Raw genomic sequence first — 18198 nt, 5'->3', positions numbered from 1 at the left:
GTATGGCTTCCAGTTCAAGTTGTGTATTCCAGCTCAAATATTAGCCAAATAGAAACCAATAAACAATTCTAGTCTGTCTCCTGGGAGTCTGATAACCTGTCCCCAAGAGGGCTGCTGATAAGTGCAATCTCTTCTCTGTTTTCCAAAGGAATAGTGACAATGGTCCCCTTTTACTGGGCATTTACTATATGCCAGCACAATGCTAAGTGCTTTAAATGGAATCCTCATGAACATCCAAGAGGCAGGTGCAATAATCATCCTCATTTTCTAGAGGAGGAGAGCCCCAGCTTTCCCAAGGCCACCTGCTGACCACAGTGGAGCTGACACTCTTTCTTCCTTAGGCTCTGGGAGAAGCCTCAGGGAGCATGAAGCTAGTAAGAGGCAAGAGATACAATCTAGAATGTTGGAAGTCCAGGCTGAGGGTCCCTTGGGGATGCTTCCCTGGAGTGACTTCCTTTTCTCCCTCTTGTCCTAGGCAGAGAAAAGGCAGCCAAAACCTTAGTGGTGTTTCAGGGACTGACACTGAAGCCCTTTCCCTGGAGGATGATGGTCTAGGGTGTTGCTGCTGACGTGTACAGTGCCACCTTGCCCAGCAGCCCCTGGGGAACTCACCCGACCAGTAGGGCTCCTGTGGCTTTGCACGTTGGGTTCTCAAGGCTGTGACTCCACACCCTGTCAGGCCACACTAGGCTCCCGGAGGGTGCCCGAGCTTGTAGGGCAACTGGGCTGGCCTGTGGTTGGAGCCAAGGGCTTCTGAGAGAAGCCAGAGGAGAGAGGTGAGTGTGCGCTGCAGAGATGAGCTGGAGGCCTCGGCTGCCACTGTGACACTGTGGGCCAGCTGGTTCCTGTCAAGCGACGTAGGTCCAGCCAGCCTCTTCCTCTCCCAGAATGAGATCTAGGAAGCAACAGTGATCTTAAGTATTACCAGGTTCATGTTACTCCCTTGTTTAAAGCACTTCAGAAGTTTCTTTTCTGGGTTGGGGCTGTGGCTCAGAGGTAAGAGTGCTTGCCTACCATGTGTGAGGCACTGGGTTCGATCCCCAGCACCACATACACATAAAATCAAGATATTGTGTCCTCCTATAACTAAAAAATAAATATATATTTTTAAAAAGTTTGTTTTCTGTGTCACTGCCTGCCATGGCTTCACCTGTGCTTTTTAGAGAGAGTGTGATTCAGGGGTCGGCAGGGTTGGCATCCCCCAGGAGCTTGCCAGACACGGGGCTCCCAGGCCCCAGCCCAGACCTGCTGAATCAGAATCTGCATTTACCATCATTCTCAGACATCTGTGTGCTCCTTAAAGTCTGAGAAGATGTCCTAGATAATCTTTGTGACTCTCCAGACCCCCTCTCATTAAAGCTACCTCCCTCTTTATCATTGAACCCTTAGCCAGGCTACTTATTACAATTTACAGTTGTTTTACTTATCATGAGTCAGTCAGGCTAAAATATAAGCACCTTGAGGACAGGGATCAGAAATAGTTTAGTTCATTATTCTATCTTCATCATAGTGCCCAGCGTATGATAGATACTTAAGAAATATATGTTGAATGAATGATGAGTTTTCTGCCTTTGACTTTCTGACCTAGTGTTTCTTAGCAGGAGAGCTACTGGGGGCACAGTTCTTGGGCAGATGAGTGTGGAATATTGCAAAACTTAACATCCTTGGTTCCCATGCACTGAATTCCACTGGAATCCCCTAATCATTGCAATACTAAGACATTTCTAAAGCCCCCTGGAGAAATAGGATTGCCCTTCATTGAGACCATTGGCCTAGCCAATTTTGTCTTACCAGCACCATGCACACAGTTGGTTCTGTTTATCCCAACAGCTAGAAGGCTGACATTTTGTCCTGAACTTTCTGGAGAATCCCAGTGTCCTAGAATCAGAATGCTAGAGCTGGAAGAGAGGGTGAGATCACCCATGTCTTTGGACAGACAAGAGCCTGGTCTTTTTACTATAAACGCTGCACCCGAGGCTGGGCCCTGGCAAGAGCCAGCAGGGGCTGAATGTGTGATTTAGTGCCCAAGACCTGCCAGGGCCGAAGAGTAACCTCTACAAGTTTGTGCCACCTGAAGGCGAGTGGTGATGCCAAGGGGTGGGGTCAGGGCCACTCTAAGCCAGCTCCTGGCAGGGAGTTAGGGTGACCCAGGTTGGGGGCAAGAATCTGGGGCATCCTCTTAGAAGCCGCAAAAAGTCTCTGACAGTCTTTTTGTTTTTTAAGGCTTTAAACTCAAGTTGCATCTAACTTGAAAGACTAGATCCTTGCCATACTGAAACCTGACAAATGCAACACAAAGGAAAACTAGTTTATTCTTGCTTCTGAATATAGCTGCAAAAATTCTAAACAAAATAGTCACTTGTGGAATTGAGCAGTGCTTCAGAAGAATAACATACCATGGCTGACCAGGTCATTGCCAGCTATGGCTGAAAGTCCTGAAATCTACCAGTATAAACAATTACAGGCACAAATGACAGGAGAATAGTGTGTGACTCCAGCGGCAAATGATGAAAAATCATTCGACAAAAGTATTTGGGAGGCATTCCTAATGGAGGCAAATACTTGATACAACAAAAGCTAGTTTGTCTGTGATGGGTGATCTTTTAATTAAAGTGCCATAGTGGCCCCAGAGCTTGTGTTCATCACCAGCAGAGAAGGAGTTATTCTGGGAGTAGCCTTTTCTTAGGGAAGAATGAAACCTGAACAGAAAACCAAAGCAGCTTTCAGATTCTTTTGGAATGTTACTTGATCTTGATATTTAAAGGATTGGGGCTTCACAGGTTTAAAAGACGACTTGCTCCATTTTGGTTTTATTCCCCCTTTAAACATGAATCAACCAGAAAAAGAATTATGGAGATGAGAAGAGAGCATAGGGTTTAAGCCTGGGTTCTAATCCTTCTCCATCAATTTGATAGTTAAGCTGTGTGGCCTTGGGCAAGTTACCATGCCTCTCTGAGCTTCAGTGCCCTCAACTGAAAAATAGAGACTGGATTGAGAAATTAGTTCAGTAATATACACTTCTATGGCATAAACCATGAAACCATTTGGGTGAACATTCACTTGGCACAACCCTAGCAAACCCTCCAGAATACCTTCTCAGTTGCACCCTAGTATGCCCCCAAATGGGGTGCTCTGGAGCCAGTTACATGTACATATTAACTGAGTCCTGCAATGCAGATTTCTTCTTGGGTCCAAGTTCATGCAAGAAAGAAGGAAAAGGACATTCAAGAGATTAATGCATCCATTATAATCACCGAAATAGGCTGCTGAAATAAGGGGCTTTTAATAAAATGGAAGAAGCCCTTTCCTATGAGAAGAGCTGGGTCAGGATGGAAGTCAAGTGCAGCTGTTTGAGCTTTTGCCAGTGGTCTGATCTCACCAGAAAAACTGGAGTTAAAAAACAACAAACTTCCAGATTCAGCCATCTCAGATTAACACTGCCCCCCTGCCGCTGCCCCCTCCCCGCGTCCTTTCCCTTTCTTCCCATCTGGGGCACCTGGGTAGCTTGGTGCTTTTCCGTGAGGTTGGGATGTCAGCTGGCAGCCCTGGAGACCAGAGCCCTGGGAGGAGGCAGCCACCTCTCGGGTTTAGCATTACGTCATCCCTTCTAGACCCAAATTTATCTCGGCTGCACACAGACCCGCAGCTCTGAGCTGCCGCTGACTCGGAGAGCTTACGCATGAAGTTAGGCAGGGCTGACTCACTGGGCAGAGGAAGGTTTTCTGCAGTTCTTCATGTTTCTGGGCCCTGGAGGAAGAGGAGGGGAGGAAGCTGTGGTCCTTGTTTTGGGGTGGGGAATGGAAAGATATCTAACTGTTACTGTTCTCATTTAGGACCTTAGAGCTTACCCTCCCCTGTGGGCAACCTTGATTATTTGAAAACCTCCACCCTTCAAGATAATTGCAGAAAACAGTGCTTACATGGCTAAAGCACTTTGCAGATCCGGGGAAACTGTCTGAAGCACCAAGTGTCAACGCGGTGACTTTGGACTTGTAACTTAACCTCAGGCCCCCCTCCCTCTCCATCTCTCCTCTCTGCAGAAGAGATATAACACATCAGTCTTCAGTGTTATGAAGTTGCAATAATCACTTAGAAATTTGCATTTAGTACACTGTGTAGGGGTGGGGGGGAGGAGAGGAGAGGGCACCCAAACAATTGAGAGCTTCACCAACTTTCTTCAGAAGGTAGGTTGTCCCTGTCCAGGTCGTGATTATTAAAGGGCCTGGGGACTCTGGGAGACTTTTTCCATTTTCAAAGGAGATTTCCCCAGCGAGAAATACTGGAAAGAGAAGACAGAATCAGAGACTACCGGTAAGATTCCAGATTCTTTATGCCAGTAGATTTTGGCAGCCTTATCTTTCCCATTTGCCCATCTACATTTGTAGTGCAAGCTGGGTTCATCTAAGCAAAAGAAAAGCCATGGCTGTCTCTGAGTTGCCCCAGACTGAAGCTGGTGCTCAGGATGGTTTGGGGTAGCATCACTCTCCTGATGATAATACCCAGCGCTTTTTGCTGTGGGAGGTCCTGGTGGCCAAGCAAGGCCTTCAGGAGGCATCCTGAACAGGGAGAAGCAGCGGCTCCTCATTCCTCAGTTATTGCTAGAAAATGCTGGAGATGTCTGTGCATAAACTAGCCCTTCACACTGCCAACTGCCCACCATCACCACTACCTCTTCTCCTCTTCACCATGGGCTGGTGACCTTTGCGTGACTCTCATGCTGTATCCATCTCCTCATCTGCCTCTTGGCCATGGCTTTTGAGAAAAGGCTGTCAAATTCAACTGTGAAGGGCCACCCACAGGCCTCACACATCTATTTAACTTTCTGTTACTAACGTGCTCTGGCTCTATGATCTATGGAATTCAACCCGTCTTGAATTCATGTATATTTTCAGGTTGTGTTACTTTTCTTGGTTGCATATCACGCAGGTTTACCTGCCATTGGGTAAAGTAAACTTTTATTTGTCATAAACTGCCTCCTTCAAGTTCTTGGGGTAGCCTTTTACAACTGAGACTCTAACGCTTTAGAGTGGTTCTGGAAATGGTGGAAACTAACTTTCAACCAAATAATTTCTTCCTTCAACAGATGTTCTGAGTGGCATTTTAAGCCATTTCTTGCCACCTCTACCTGACACATCCCTTGTTGAGGATGTAGGGTGATCTTTACGAACACCCAGTGGGAAAGCAGAGATCTGAAGTGACCTAACCAACAGCTGAAAAAGCACAATCCCTTTTTCAAAGCCCTAAAAAAAAAATTCTCCTGTGGCTTATGAACACCTCTCATTTTGGGTCTCCCTGAATTTGATGGAACATCTGCTTCTTAAATGTTGTGCCAAGTATAACATTTAAATGGGCTAGCAGAACTTTGCAGTTTGTGACCTCATTGGAGCTCCTGTTCACTTGGGGGGGGGTGTGGAGAAGAGGGAGAGGGTGTTAAGATGCAGCATGAAAGCACGAAGCCCATAACATTTTTGAGAGGATAAGATGTTCATCCCAAGATGATATTTTCTGCAGTAGCTAGTGGAATGACCACAAGGAAAGGGGAATTCTCCTCTAAGAGCTTCCTATTATTTTGTATGTCCACCAGCAGTTTTAAATAATCAGAGTGGGAAGAAGTTATGGATATGTTGACACAGTTCCTAGCATGTTCCTAGATCATTTGCAGTTCTAATCCTCTTGTCTTCCTCTCCCTAGATAGTTGTTCTGAATTGGGGGTGATTTTGTGTCTCAGGAGATATGTGGCAATGTCTGGAGGCATTTTGGGGTGTCATGCCTGAGGGGTGGTGGTGTGCTACTGGCATCTAGTGGGTAGAAGCCAGGGATGTGGCTAATCATCCTACAATGCACAGAACAGAACTCCTTGCTCCTCCAAGAAAGAATTATCTGGAAAATAATGGCAATAATGCCAAGATTGAGAAACTGTGGTGTGGACTTGGAGGATTTGTTAGATGAAGAAATTGGAGAGAGTGGTAATGAGAGCTTTTAATATGGTCTCCTTTCTTTAGCCACTGCTTTCAGTTACTTTTCAACCTTTTTCCTTCCTTCAGCTTGGGAGGAAACAGTCATCATCATAGCTTCCATTTGAGTGCCCAGTATGAGCTGAGTATTGAAATTATCTCACTTAATCTTCACCACAAGCTTGCTAAAAAGCTGCTGAAAGCAGCGTCCATGTCTGTTTTTGTGACTACAATACACATTGTCCGGTTCAGTGCCAGGCATATAGCAGGACCTCAACATAATGGACAAGTGGAGGAATTATATCTTTTATACATTTAAAAAAAAAAAAAAAAGCAGGGGCTAGGTTTGTAGCTCAGTGGTAGAGCGCTTGCCTAGCGTGTGTGAGGCACTGGGTTCGATTCTCAGCACTGCATATAAATAAGTAAAATAAAGGTCCATTGACAACTAAAAAATTATTGGGGGGGGGGGAGAGAAGAAAGTGAGGCGTGCAGAATTCATACAGCTAGCTTAAGTAGCAGAATCCAGATCCAACTGAACTTGGTGTAACTCCAGCACCAAATCACGTATCCACTGAATTATATCCTTCTCTTGCGGCACCAGAATGATTTTACTGGTGTTTTAAAAAGCACTAGTGAAGGACTGAGGAAAAGATAATGTTAAAAAATTCTCTCTCCGGTTCTGATGAAATGATCCCTTATTTTTGAACAGCGATCATGACTTCCCAAGTGTTTCTGTGTGTGCTATTCTTGCAACGTATTACTTTGCTCATTTTGTAGATAAAGAAAGCGAGACACAGAAGTTACAGGAGAAAGTAGTAGTAGAGGACTGGAATGCGGCAGTTTTGGATAAGAAATACTCCTTATACTCCCCGCGGGTAGTTGCTGAGAAACGAGCCGCCTTGGGAGTAGATAGCACGTTCAAATCCTTCCCGTTCAGAAGTAAAGCCCTGGTAACTTCTTAGTCTTTTCACCCTCGAGGGAGAAAAGGAAACACAGGACACTACATCTCCCAGCGGCCATCGCGGAATTCCGCAGGGCGCAGGCGCTATGAGGCGGCATGCGAACTACGACTCCCAGTGTGCAGTGGGCGGGGAGGGACTACATTTCCCGAGGGGGCAGAGGAAGGGGCGGGAGGAGGCGGGCCAGAGAGCTGCTCCCGCCCCTCCCCCGTGCTCGCGCGGAGAGGTAAACAAACCGCGCGCGGGCTGCAGGCTGCGCGGCGGGCGCGGCGGGCTCGGCGGAGGCGGCGGGGGCGGCGGAGAGCGCGCCGAGCCGCGGCCGGGCTGGCCCGCCCGCCCGCCGCACATGTCCCGGGACGGCGCGGGGCTATAGCCGCCTGCGGCGCCTCCTGTTGGCCAGGGACGGGAGCGCGGAGTAGCGGGGTCGCCACCCGCGGTGCCCATGGAGCGGGTGCGGATGATCAACGTGCAGCGCCTGCTGGAGGCCGCCGAGTTTTTGGAGCGCCGGGAGCGAGGTAACGGCTGGGCACCGCTGTCTGAGCCCGCGCGCTTCTGCTCCGCGTGGAATGTGCGGTGCCGCTGGTGAGGGGAGGTGCGCGTGTATGTGTGAGGAGCGGCGCGCGCGTCTGTTAGTGAGGGGGCGCGCGTGAGTGGCGGTGCGCGCGCCTGCGAGGGGAGATTTGTGTGCCTAGAGGTGCGGGCGAGTTATGTGAGAGACGCACACGTGGGAGGGCAGACAGCTGTGCGAGAGGGGGGGCGCGCGTGGGCGTGCATTTGTACTCTAAGGGTGGGGCATGCGGGACCCCCTGCGCGCGAGGGCAGAATCCCGGTGGCCAGCGAGCTGGCTAGGCGACCGCAGCGAGCGTGACCGCCTCGGGGCGGGGCGGGGGTTCGGGGGCTCGGCGACAGCACTGGGAAAAGGGACGTGGGCGTCGCGCGTCGAGACTGGGCAGTGCGGGGTGGGAGGCGACGCCGAAACCTGGAGCGGGAAGCTTGGCGTCGGGAGGGAGGAGGCCCCAGGGACTCGGTCGTTGAGGTATGTGGAGGACATCCTGGGGCATGAAGAGAATTAATGGGGAATTCTGAGGGGACGTCGTGGGGTGGCTGGTAACGGTCTGGGATATGCGGGTGTTTAGTCAGGGGGCGCTCTCCGAGAGGAGGTGGGAGGAGGCGGGACTGGGTTGGAGGGCCGTCGGGCACCTTGGAGGGGCTGGAGTCAGCCGCGGGAACCGTGTCCTGGCCAGCGCGGTTGTCTTCTGAATAGAGAAGGGAACCCTTTGCCTCTTACCACTCTCCAAAGCCTGTGGCTGCAGGGACCCTGGATGTGTTCTTCTAGGGATGTCTATTTTGAAGTCTCTTTTTCTTGCTCTCTTTAGAGTGTGAACATGGCTACGCCTCATCATTCCCCTCCATGCCGAACCCCCGGCTACAGCATTCAAAGCCCCCACGGAGGTTGAGCCGGGCACAGAAACACAGCAGCGGGAGCAGCACCACCAGCACTGCCAACAGGTAGCAGTCTAGGAGGGAGGGAACACAAATCCAGAGTCCCTGTCCTACTGACCTGTGTTTTTCCTCTAATGCCACTTCCGGAGCAATACAAAATGGGTTTCTTTACCACTACCCTGGGGATTTGGCACTTTTAAAATAATAAGGTCTAGGAATCATAGCCTGGCTTTCTGTTGAAGAGAAGGAATAGAATATAGAAAGACAAAAAGTTCTTGCTGGGACTGTTCAGATGAGAGGTCTCTTGACTGTGCTGACAGCAAGTCCGCAGACTTGGCAGCATGTGTCCATGCCTGTAGCCACATGCCAAATGTAATCTTGGTCCAGCTTTCATTTTTCTTTCCAAGTTTAAGATGATCCAAGAAGAGTTTTTAAAAATCAGAAACAGCTCTCGCAAGATATAAAGCAGAATCAAGAGCATTGTTAAAGGAATAAAAATATTTAGTTAGAATAGGAAGTTTGTGGGCATGGTCTGTTTGTTGTTCAAGGCAGAGGGGAAAGACACGCTGTGGAAGTTTTACATTATTAGAAGATTGGATTGGTATTGGAGCTCTACTACAAAGAGATAAAAGATGGTTACTCTTAAAGTAGGTAGATTTTTCAGGATATGCTTGTCTTAGAGGTACTCAGACTTAGTTGACTTCAGTTTCTGAAAATTTTTGGTACTGTCTGACTGTCTCTTTATATTTTTTCTGGGAAGCCAGTGACTCCCAAGGCTTAATCTCCTGGAAGTTTTCAAAAGTCCTTTATTTATTTATTTTTTTGGTACTAGGGGATTGAACCCAGGGGCACTACAACTGAGCTATATCCTAAGCCCTTTTTATTTTTTTTATTTTGAGACAAGGTCTCCCTAAATTTCTGGGTCTGCAACTTAGGGGCTTCTTATACTCCTTTATATACTCCTGCCTCAGCCTCCTCAGTTGCTGGGATTACAGGTGTGTACCACTGTGCTCGGTTTCAAAAGTCATTTCTTAAAACATTTGCCACCTTTTCCATCCATAAAAGGAAGTTAAATGAGACCTCTATTTCTGATTTCCTAAACACAGAGAATATAGAGAATGATTCATTTTTGGGGATGGAGCAGAGTGAATTGTGAGTAATGAAGCTTCCCTGAGGCTTTGGGAAACTCCATCCAGGTGGTTGGGTAGTTATTTGGGGAGGGAGGTTGAAGAGGGAGCAGTAGGAGATCTTGATGTGGAAAAACCCGAGGGTCCTAGATAACAGAACATGAGGTTAGATCTTCCCACTCTACTTTTCAGATATCACTGAGGCAAAACTAGGATTTGTTCTCCCTTTGACTAGCCTTTAGAGTTGCATATTTCCTTTTTGACTTCTTAAGACTGTTCTGCATTTTTTAAACTTATTTTTTTAATTAAAAAAAAATAGCCCTTAGTTTAATATTTTAATTTGTGAGTCTAGAGAATTTGGTGTCATATAGTGTGTATGAAGTGAAACTATGTAGTATGATATATAGCACTTAAAAATATAAATTTGTTTGCCCTTAAACTATCAGGAATTAAATCCTATTCAGGAATTATGTATGCTTCAATTCATACGTAGATTAGAACAAAAAAAGTTTTTTAAATTTGAAAATTTAGGAAAAGTACCATATGGGAAACCAGACCTGAGTTCTCTCATGCTGTATGTATTAAGTTTTATTCAGAAATCATGTATATATGATCTCATTACATTTCTCCTTTGTCCCTTACTGTTTTCATCTGTAAAATGAGAGTGTTAGATACTCACCAAGGTCCTCTTTTCCCCTGAAGTTCTGTGACTGATTTATTGATAGTTTAGAGATTAGTTAGTTTATTAGTATATATTCAGTATATCTTCCTGTCAGTGCAAAATATGTCATTTTTACTATCAATTCAAGGATTTCAGAAGCATAAATAAGACATTTCTGGATTTTACTAATTATATTATAGGTCGCTAATAGGAAAGTGTAATTTAGTTTTCTTGTATGTGCTCAGTTTAGAATTTTGACTAAGGGTTGTTTTTCTTTCGTGCTAGTATTCCTGTTCAGTACTACAGTATTAATTACTGTCTTTTAGCACGGTGTGTTAGAAAGTTTGTAAAATTACAAGCATGCTATATTAGTGGGGTAGTATCCAAGGGAGAATACATATGCATTGGACCACTTAGGATTAGGACTAAAGCGGGGTAATTTTTTATGGGAATTTCAAGTAGCAAGAAAAAGAAAGATTTTCAAATGTATTTTCTTAAGGTAGGTCCATCATGTGTGTGGTTTAGGCTGAGGCATATGAAAGAGAACTAGTATGTTAAAGTGAAACACTAGACATTGTTTTCCTAAGCTGTTTATTTAAAATGTCTTGTCCATGGAAGTAGGGAAACTAACTACAAAATTCCAGTACTGGGGTATGTAGGAAATAGTCCTTTTGTAAAGGGGCACTGTAGGCTTCCTATTAACTAAGCTTATTATTGGATTTAATAGAAAATTTTTTTATACTGGTTACATAAAACAGATGACTCGTAGAAATGTGTTTATTATCTGAAACAAAGAAAGGAATGACAAGTGTATGTATTGTATTTTTTTTTTCCAGATTAAAAAGCTACTTGTGTAGAAGTGGCTACTCTTACTATACATCTTAAACATAGATAACTTATGTCATAAAACAATATTTGTGCCAGGCATGATGATTCATACCTCTAACTCAGTGACTGTGGAGGCTGAGGCAGGAGGATCACAAGTTCTAGACCAGCCTCAGCAATTTAGGGAGGCCCTAAGCAACTTAGCAAGAGAGATCCTGTCTCAAAATTGAAAAAAAAAAAAGGAACCGGGATGTAGCTCAGTGATAAAGAACTCATGGGTTCAATCCCCAGAGCTCAAAACAAATAAAAAACCCCAACATTTGTTTCTCTGACAGTGTAGTATCTTTTAAGATATAATTAAGTGGTGGCTGACTTCTTTTGCCTAATGTTCTCAAGTATACTATGATATTCCTAAGACAAAATGTTATTTTATAGATTTATGCTGAGAATTAGTTGACTCATAATATAAATTTTTAAGCCTCCTTCCCCCTAAATCTTGAAATCTTCTTTTCATGAAGCACAAAGGAGAGAAAATAAATGATATATTGTGATGTTACCAATGTGAACCTTGCATATCCTAGTAATCTTTATCTAACTGACAATTGGGAGGTGAGACCTGTAATATATAATTATTTTTAAATACATGCTTGATTTCACTGTAATCCTGGTCATAGCTTTCTGGTACTCTTCCTATAATCAACCTCGTAAGATGTGACTGCCTCTAGAGAATCTCTCTGCAATAACTATCTGGCTTGTTGGGGAACATCAAAACTTAGATTTTGTCTCACAGCTGAAATTGAGATCTATCATTTTTAAAACACTAGCCCTGATATATCTAAATATCTCTTGAATCTGGCTTCTGTTATCTTAACTTCATTGCTATCCTAATTTCAGCTATTATCTCTCACAACTGCAGTAACCTCCTCCTTGGTATCCTTGTAACCACATTCTCATGAATTCTATCAGTTGGCTTTCTTTCAGTGCCTTTAACATCACGTTTCCTTTTACCTCAAGGTCTTTGCATGTACTCTTGTTCCCTGCTGACAATAATTTTTTCTTGCTCTTTGCCAAGCTATCTCTATCTAATAATACTCTTCCTTCAGTGCAAGCATGACTTCCTCAGGAAAGCCATTCCTCGCTTCACAAGGTAGATCGAGTCTTTATATACTTCATGGCACTCCTACTTTTTCTTCATAGTGTTCATCACATTTGTAGAAGTATAGTTATCTGAATATTTTGTAAATTTGTGGTCCATTTGTTGGACTAAAAACTCCAAGGGGACAGGAATTGAGTCTCTTCTGTTTAAACATTTATCTTTACTACCTGTCATATAGTGTTTTGTACACAGTAGGTGTTTTCCGAAGAATGAAAGATTTTTCAACCCCAGTTAGGCTGTCTCAAATGAAAACTGAGTTTTTGTTTGTTTCTTGCTGAGTACCATATTAGATTGGGGGGAGAACTGATGGAAGAAAATGAAACCCCTGCTTTGGCAGGCTTTTTGATTTTATTTTGTGTTCTAAGAGATGTTAATACACTTGGAAATAAAAACAATCTACAGTATTTGAAGAATAAAAATCTCCAAATTGCCAGTTCTTTTAACTCTGTATTTTAAAAACTATAGACTACAGAAAGCTACACTTCCTTTAAAGAACATTAACTGCCATACTATGTTATCAGAATAAAGTGATATCAAAAGAACCAGAAGTCTGTCAATATTGGCATGGGGCCTATGAAAGAGAGCTAATATATTAAAATGAAACACTCAAGAGTTATTTTTCTCCTTAGCCTAAATGGAAATTTCTTTAAAATTTCTGTTTCATGGAAGTAGGAAAACTGACTGTAAAATTGCAATACCTGGGACATTTGGAAAATAGTGCATTTGTAAGGGGATACTTGGAATAAATATTGTTATGACCCTGTGACACATCCATAATAATTGCATTGTTTTGAGGAGACCTAGAAAGTTGTAACCAGTTTATGTTTGGATTTCAGTTGATGGGTAATTTTTTTCTCTTTAGAGTCCTGTGGATACTAAAGAATCTCACAATGTCAGCAGTTCCACCTACTAAGACCAAGGTCATTAAACAAACACACACCTTTCCTGTTGCTTGTAATGCTTTGGTTTAACTTTTCTTAAACTAAAGAATAAAGAAATCTTTTTGTCTTATTTAAAAGGATTGTATTGTTATAGTTTTAGCATTACATTCTTTTTGGCTATCTTCATGGATTTGTATTTTATTTTAATTTTGGCAAGGAGAGGTGGTGAATTCTTTTTCTAGAATAGTTATGGAGGATTTTTTCCAGTAGAAGTAATTCATGATCTTTTATCTTCTGTTTTAATCCTTAAATATGTACCTATTTTTTCATAGAAGAATTGAATAAGGACTAATTTATGTGAAACTTCTATTCTGGTTTTCAAGTTTTCTATATTAAAAACATATTTTCTGGGCTGGGGCTATAGCTCAGTGGTAGAGCACTCATCTAGCATGTGTGAGGCACAGGGTTCCATCCTCAACACCATAAAAATAAACAAATAAAATAAAGATATTAAAAACAAACCAAATATAGTTTCTGCGTTCTTGTCCAATAGGGAACTCATAAAGTTTTAGGGCAAAAATGGAGAGCAGTAGTAGAAATTAAATTCTTAGTAATGTTAGGATTTTTCACTATTTTCTACGTGATGAGTGATGAACACACCTTTTGAGATGTGTTTTATGTCTTCTTCAAAACTGGGTTCAGTGAAAAATTCTCAAGAATTATTTATATGTCTCACACTAAGCTAACTGAGGCTTTCCATTAAATGCTTCATTGAAGCATAAGTTGGCTGTTGTTGGTTTTCTTATGGATGTATCCTTCTACAGGGTATTGTTTGAAGGAGACTTCATGATCATGCCCTGTAAATCAATAGGACAGCTGCTTTTCTTCCTATTTGATTGAGAGGGCTTTTTGTCAAGATATAGAATATATATAGAAAATCACAAATCATAGGGAATTCAGGATTTCATCTGGTATAGTTCCCTGCTTTATGAAGCTAAGATATTATCGTTCATTTTATGATTCAGGTACATGTAGCCAAGGAATGGTTTAAGCGATTTGCTTAAGCACGGGTGGTAGTTGATTTTTACTAGCAAGCTAGATTTTAAATAATATATACATCATTCTAACCAGGCAAGGCTGTTGACGTGAAAGAAGTTTTTTTTTTTTTTAGTTTAGATGGACACAATAACTTCATTTTATTTATTTAATTTGTTTACGTGGTGCTGAGAATCTAACCCAGTGCCTCACACATGCTAGGCAAGTGCTCTACCACTGAGCTACAATCCCAGCCCCTGTATTTCTCATTTTTGTGAAACATATACCATTTAATGAAGAAAACATGCTATCAAATAAACATGTGAATGTAGTATTTCAAAATTTGATGAGCTTTATATAGGAAAAGTAGAAGATACTATGAGGTAGATAGCAGAGGACTTGATCAAATTTGATGGATAAGGAAAGCCTTCTTGGGATTAAACATTTTGTAATCTTGCTTTTACTGTCCTGAGCATTTTTTTCTGTTCATATTTACATATTTTTGACATCATCTTAAATTACTGTATGATACTCTATTTCATGTATTATAATTTGTTAAGCTAGTGATCCATTGATGATATTTAAGTTATTTTCAGATTTTTTCCAGGAATTTCCAAATAGGTAATGACATTGATGTTATTTTCAGATGTTCCTTTTTTTTGCACTCCAAACAAGGCTTCTCTGAACACTGTTGTACATATTCATTGGCTTTTGTTCACGTGTATCTGTAGCATAAATATGATTTAGAATTGTTGGGTCAAAGGTAGGTTCCATGTGCAATAATAATAATAATAATATCTTACATTTATTATATCACTAATATTTAAAGACTTTTAATATAATCATCTCATTTGGAAATCTGAAATTCTGAGGTGTAAAAGTACAATTATTTTCCTTCCACTGAGGAAACTGGGCTTTTGTCCAGTTACTTCCACAGGTAGAACTAGAAGATGAAATAAAGCCCTGGGACTTCTCTGAAAACATTTTTTGGTAATAATTTACTTAAAAGTTAAGACTCAGTGACTGTAACCTGAGATTTTATGTGTTTGTGCTCTGCCAAATTTTTTAAATGTGTGGTCTGTGCTTGTTGTTTTTAATGCCTTCCTACCAGTGTTCAATCTTTTTTTTAACTCTTTGCAGTTCATTAGCTATTGAAACTGCTCTCATGAAGGTAATTAGCGGCCAAATTCATTGAACTTTTGTAAAACTGTTGCCTTATATGCTTTCCTGCCATAGAGGAACTATTGTATGTTTAGAAAGATACCATATACATATATAAAACGGTAAATATACAAGGCAGTAAGATGTTGTAAACAGCCATTTTTATTTGTGTCAGATGCAAAGTACAGAGTGTAAGTTGTTTAAATTTATATAAAAAAGATTCTAATATGTTACAGGAATGCTATGGATTTGTAATCTGTACTTGTTCATTGATTAACTTCAAAACATATTTAGGGAAATGTAGAGTTATGATACTTGTTCAAAGTTCCTTCTGTTTTAGGTAAGGAAAACTAATTTCTCATAAGAAATATTTGTATTAGTACATGATTTTGTTAATGTTACTGCATACATTTCAGGGGAGTTCTTTTTATTTAGTTTTATGACATTGGATAAAAGGATTTCTATGTGGTGCTTATTTCCTTGCCTTTGTTTATTATGGGAAGTAATTTTGATTACTTTTTCTTTGTAATGTTGAGGATCGAACCCAGGGCCTCACACATGTTTGACAAGTGCTCTACCTTTGAACTTAACCCCTAGCCCTGGAGGACACTATTTTGGGAGGCTAAGTGACCAGAACGTTGAAATGGGCATTTCTAAAGAACACAATTTTATATAGAAAAACACAATTTTAGTCTTCATTGAGTAATACATTTTGATAGAGCAACTAATTTTTCTTTATTCTGATTTTGATTATTGAGATGGACAATTTAGGATTCTCTTTTGAGAAATTGTAAAGAGCTTTTTCTTTTTCTTTTATATATGTATACACACACACACACCCACACACACACCCACACAGGTTTTTTTTTTTTTTTTTTTAGTTGTAGTTGGACACAGTACCTTTATTTATTTATTCTTATGTGCTGAGGATTGAACCCAGCACCTCACATGTACTAGGCTAGCGCGCTATCGCTGAGTCACAACCCCAGCCTCAAGAACTTTTCCTTTTATAAGTAAAAGAGAGAATAAGTTTGTCTTGGTATTAAGAAAAAATGTGAGTTTTCAGGTGTTTGATTTTGACACCACCATCATCTCTTGTGGTAGGATATATCTTCTAGATGGATAATAGACCTCAATGATCTTCAGACCCCACAAAAATTGGACATTGTATTATCATCAGTGCTGAGTGTACTAGAATTGGTTTTTGTATTCTTTTTGGTAACAGTTAATGCACTTGTGTTTACTAATTTAAAGTTTAGAATTCTGGGCATGGCTCTGCTAAACCATTTGGTATACTTGGTATCACTTTAACATCTGCATGTTATTATCCAGAAAATTGTCTTTTGTAAGACAGATTATTTCCCTGGAAATAGTACAATAAGTCAAAAGAAGCAATTGATTTAATTTTTCTATAGAATCATTGTTGATTTGGGGTTACAGTTACTAAAAGCTCAAAGTCCAATATTTTTATAGAATTTATCATTATCATACTCTAATATTTTATTTTAAGGAACAAAATTTTGTATATAAATATAAATGGATATAAGTTAACGGTCATATAGTTATTTAGCCATGTAAAAATATGGTGTCATTTTGTCTGTTATGTAATGTCTTGCTTTATGTATTTGCAAAAGAGAAAGAAATTGAGCTCAGTGAGGCGAGGCACTGTAATTTTAGAGTATCTGTATTAATATAGGTAGTTAGTAAATACTGAATAAATGAATCATTGACTACTTTGAGCAAGATCAGAGATCTGAAGTTATTTTTTGATGAAAAATTGGTATCTGAGAAGACTTTTAGAGAAGCAGGCTCAATTGATTGCTTTGTATGAAACTGAATATCTTTATTCTTATTGTCATTTTATTTGTAGCATTGAAAATAAAGTTATATATACATGTATATATGTGTGTATATATGTACACGTATATACACATACACAAATGCACATATACACACACACACACACACACACACATATGTTGTAGGTGGACATAATACCTTAGTTTTTTATTTTTAGGTGGTGCTGAGGATCATACCCAGTGCCTCATTCATGGTAGGTGAGCGCTCTGTCACTGAGCTACAACCCCAGCTTTAAAGATAGTTTAAAAAAAAAAATTTGAAACTGAGGTCCATATTATCAGAGCAAGCAGAGTACCATGTTTCTCTTAATTTTTTGATAAATGTCAATTTATTAAGTACGAGTATGTGGCTCATACTGTTGGCCATTTTATAAGTGAAAGGTAACTTGGATATTAATGTCAAAGTGTAACAAGTGTAAGGCACAATCCTTGAAGATGAAGATCTCCTATTCTACATGTCCACACAAAGACACATATAAGTGATCAAAGCAGTGTTCATAGACACCCTAAACTGGAAGCCGTTTAAATGTCCACCACCTGATTAATGGATAAACAAAATATGGAGGGGCTGGGACTGTAGCTCAGTTGGTAGAGTGCTTGTTTAGCATTCACAAAGCCCTGGGTTCAATCCCTAGTACCACCAAAAAAAGAAAAAGAAACAAACAAAATGTGATGTATTCATACAATGGAATACTGTTCAGCAACAAAAAGAAACAAACTATTCTTATATACAGCAAAATGAATGAGCCACAAAACATATGGAAAGACTGAAATCAAATAAATAAAATTATATCTTGTCTGATCCCATTATAAGAAATCTATAGAAAAGACAAAATATAGAGACAGAAAGCAGATCAGTGGTAGTCTGAGGGTGGGAGTAGAGATTAACTTCAAGTGGACATTTGGAGTGACAGAAGTGTTCTAAAACTGAATTTTAGTAAAGGTTCCACAGTGTTACAAATTTACTAAAGCCATTGAACTCTACACTGAAAGTGGGTGAATTTTGTAGCATGTCAGTTATACATCAGTAAAGCTGTTTTTTTTTTTTTTTTTTTTAAAGATTGTTCTTATTTATTGCAGTAAGGAGAGTCTTGGAACACATGACAGATGATAAGAGGAACTAATGGAATGAATGGA

At 41.0% G+C, this 18198-nt stretch overlaps 1 protein-coding gene across 3 annotated transcripts in view; it reads left to right on the top strand.

The window, feature by feature from the left end:
• Window positions 1–18198, top strand: part of Mxi1 (MAX interactor 1, dimerization protein) — a 73623-nt gene that overhangs the window by 9184 nt on the left and 46241 nt on the right. For 2 of the 3 annotated variants that reach the window (XM_027930376.3, XM_071610928.1), the window contains exon 2: window positions 8290–8422. In XM_027930376.3, the coding sequence (XP_027786177.1) occupies window positions 8290–8422 (133 nt within the window). Of the gene's footprint in view, window positions 1–7199; window positions 7429–8289; window positions 8423–18198 lie in introns of those variants that run through there. The other variant, XM_027930378.3, reaches the window with a different exon arrangement.

This window comes from Marmota flaviventris, chromosome 4 (assembly GCF_047511675.1).
Source record: "Marmota flaviventris isolate mMarFla1 chromosome 4, mMarFla1.hap1, whole genome shotgun sequence".
In the NCBI taxonomy this organism is placed as follows: Eukaryota; Metazoa; Chordata; class Mammalia; order Rodentia; family Sciuridae; genus Marmota; species Marmota flaviventris.
The sequence above is the reverse complement of the archived record's forward strand: the minus strand, read 5'-3'. Positions and strand labels throughout refer to the sequence as shown.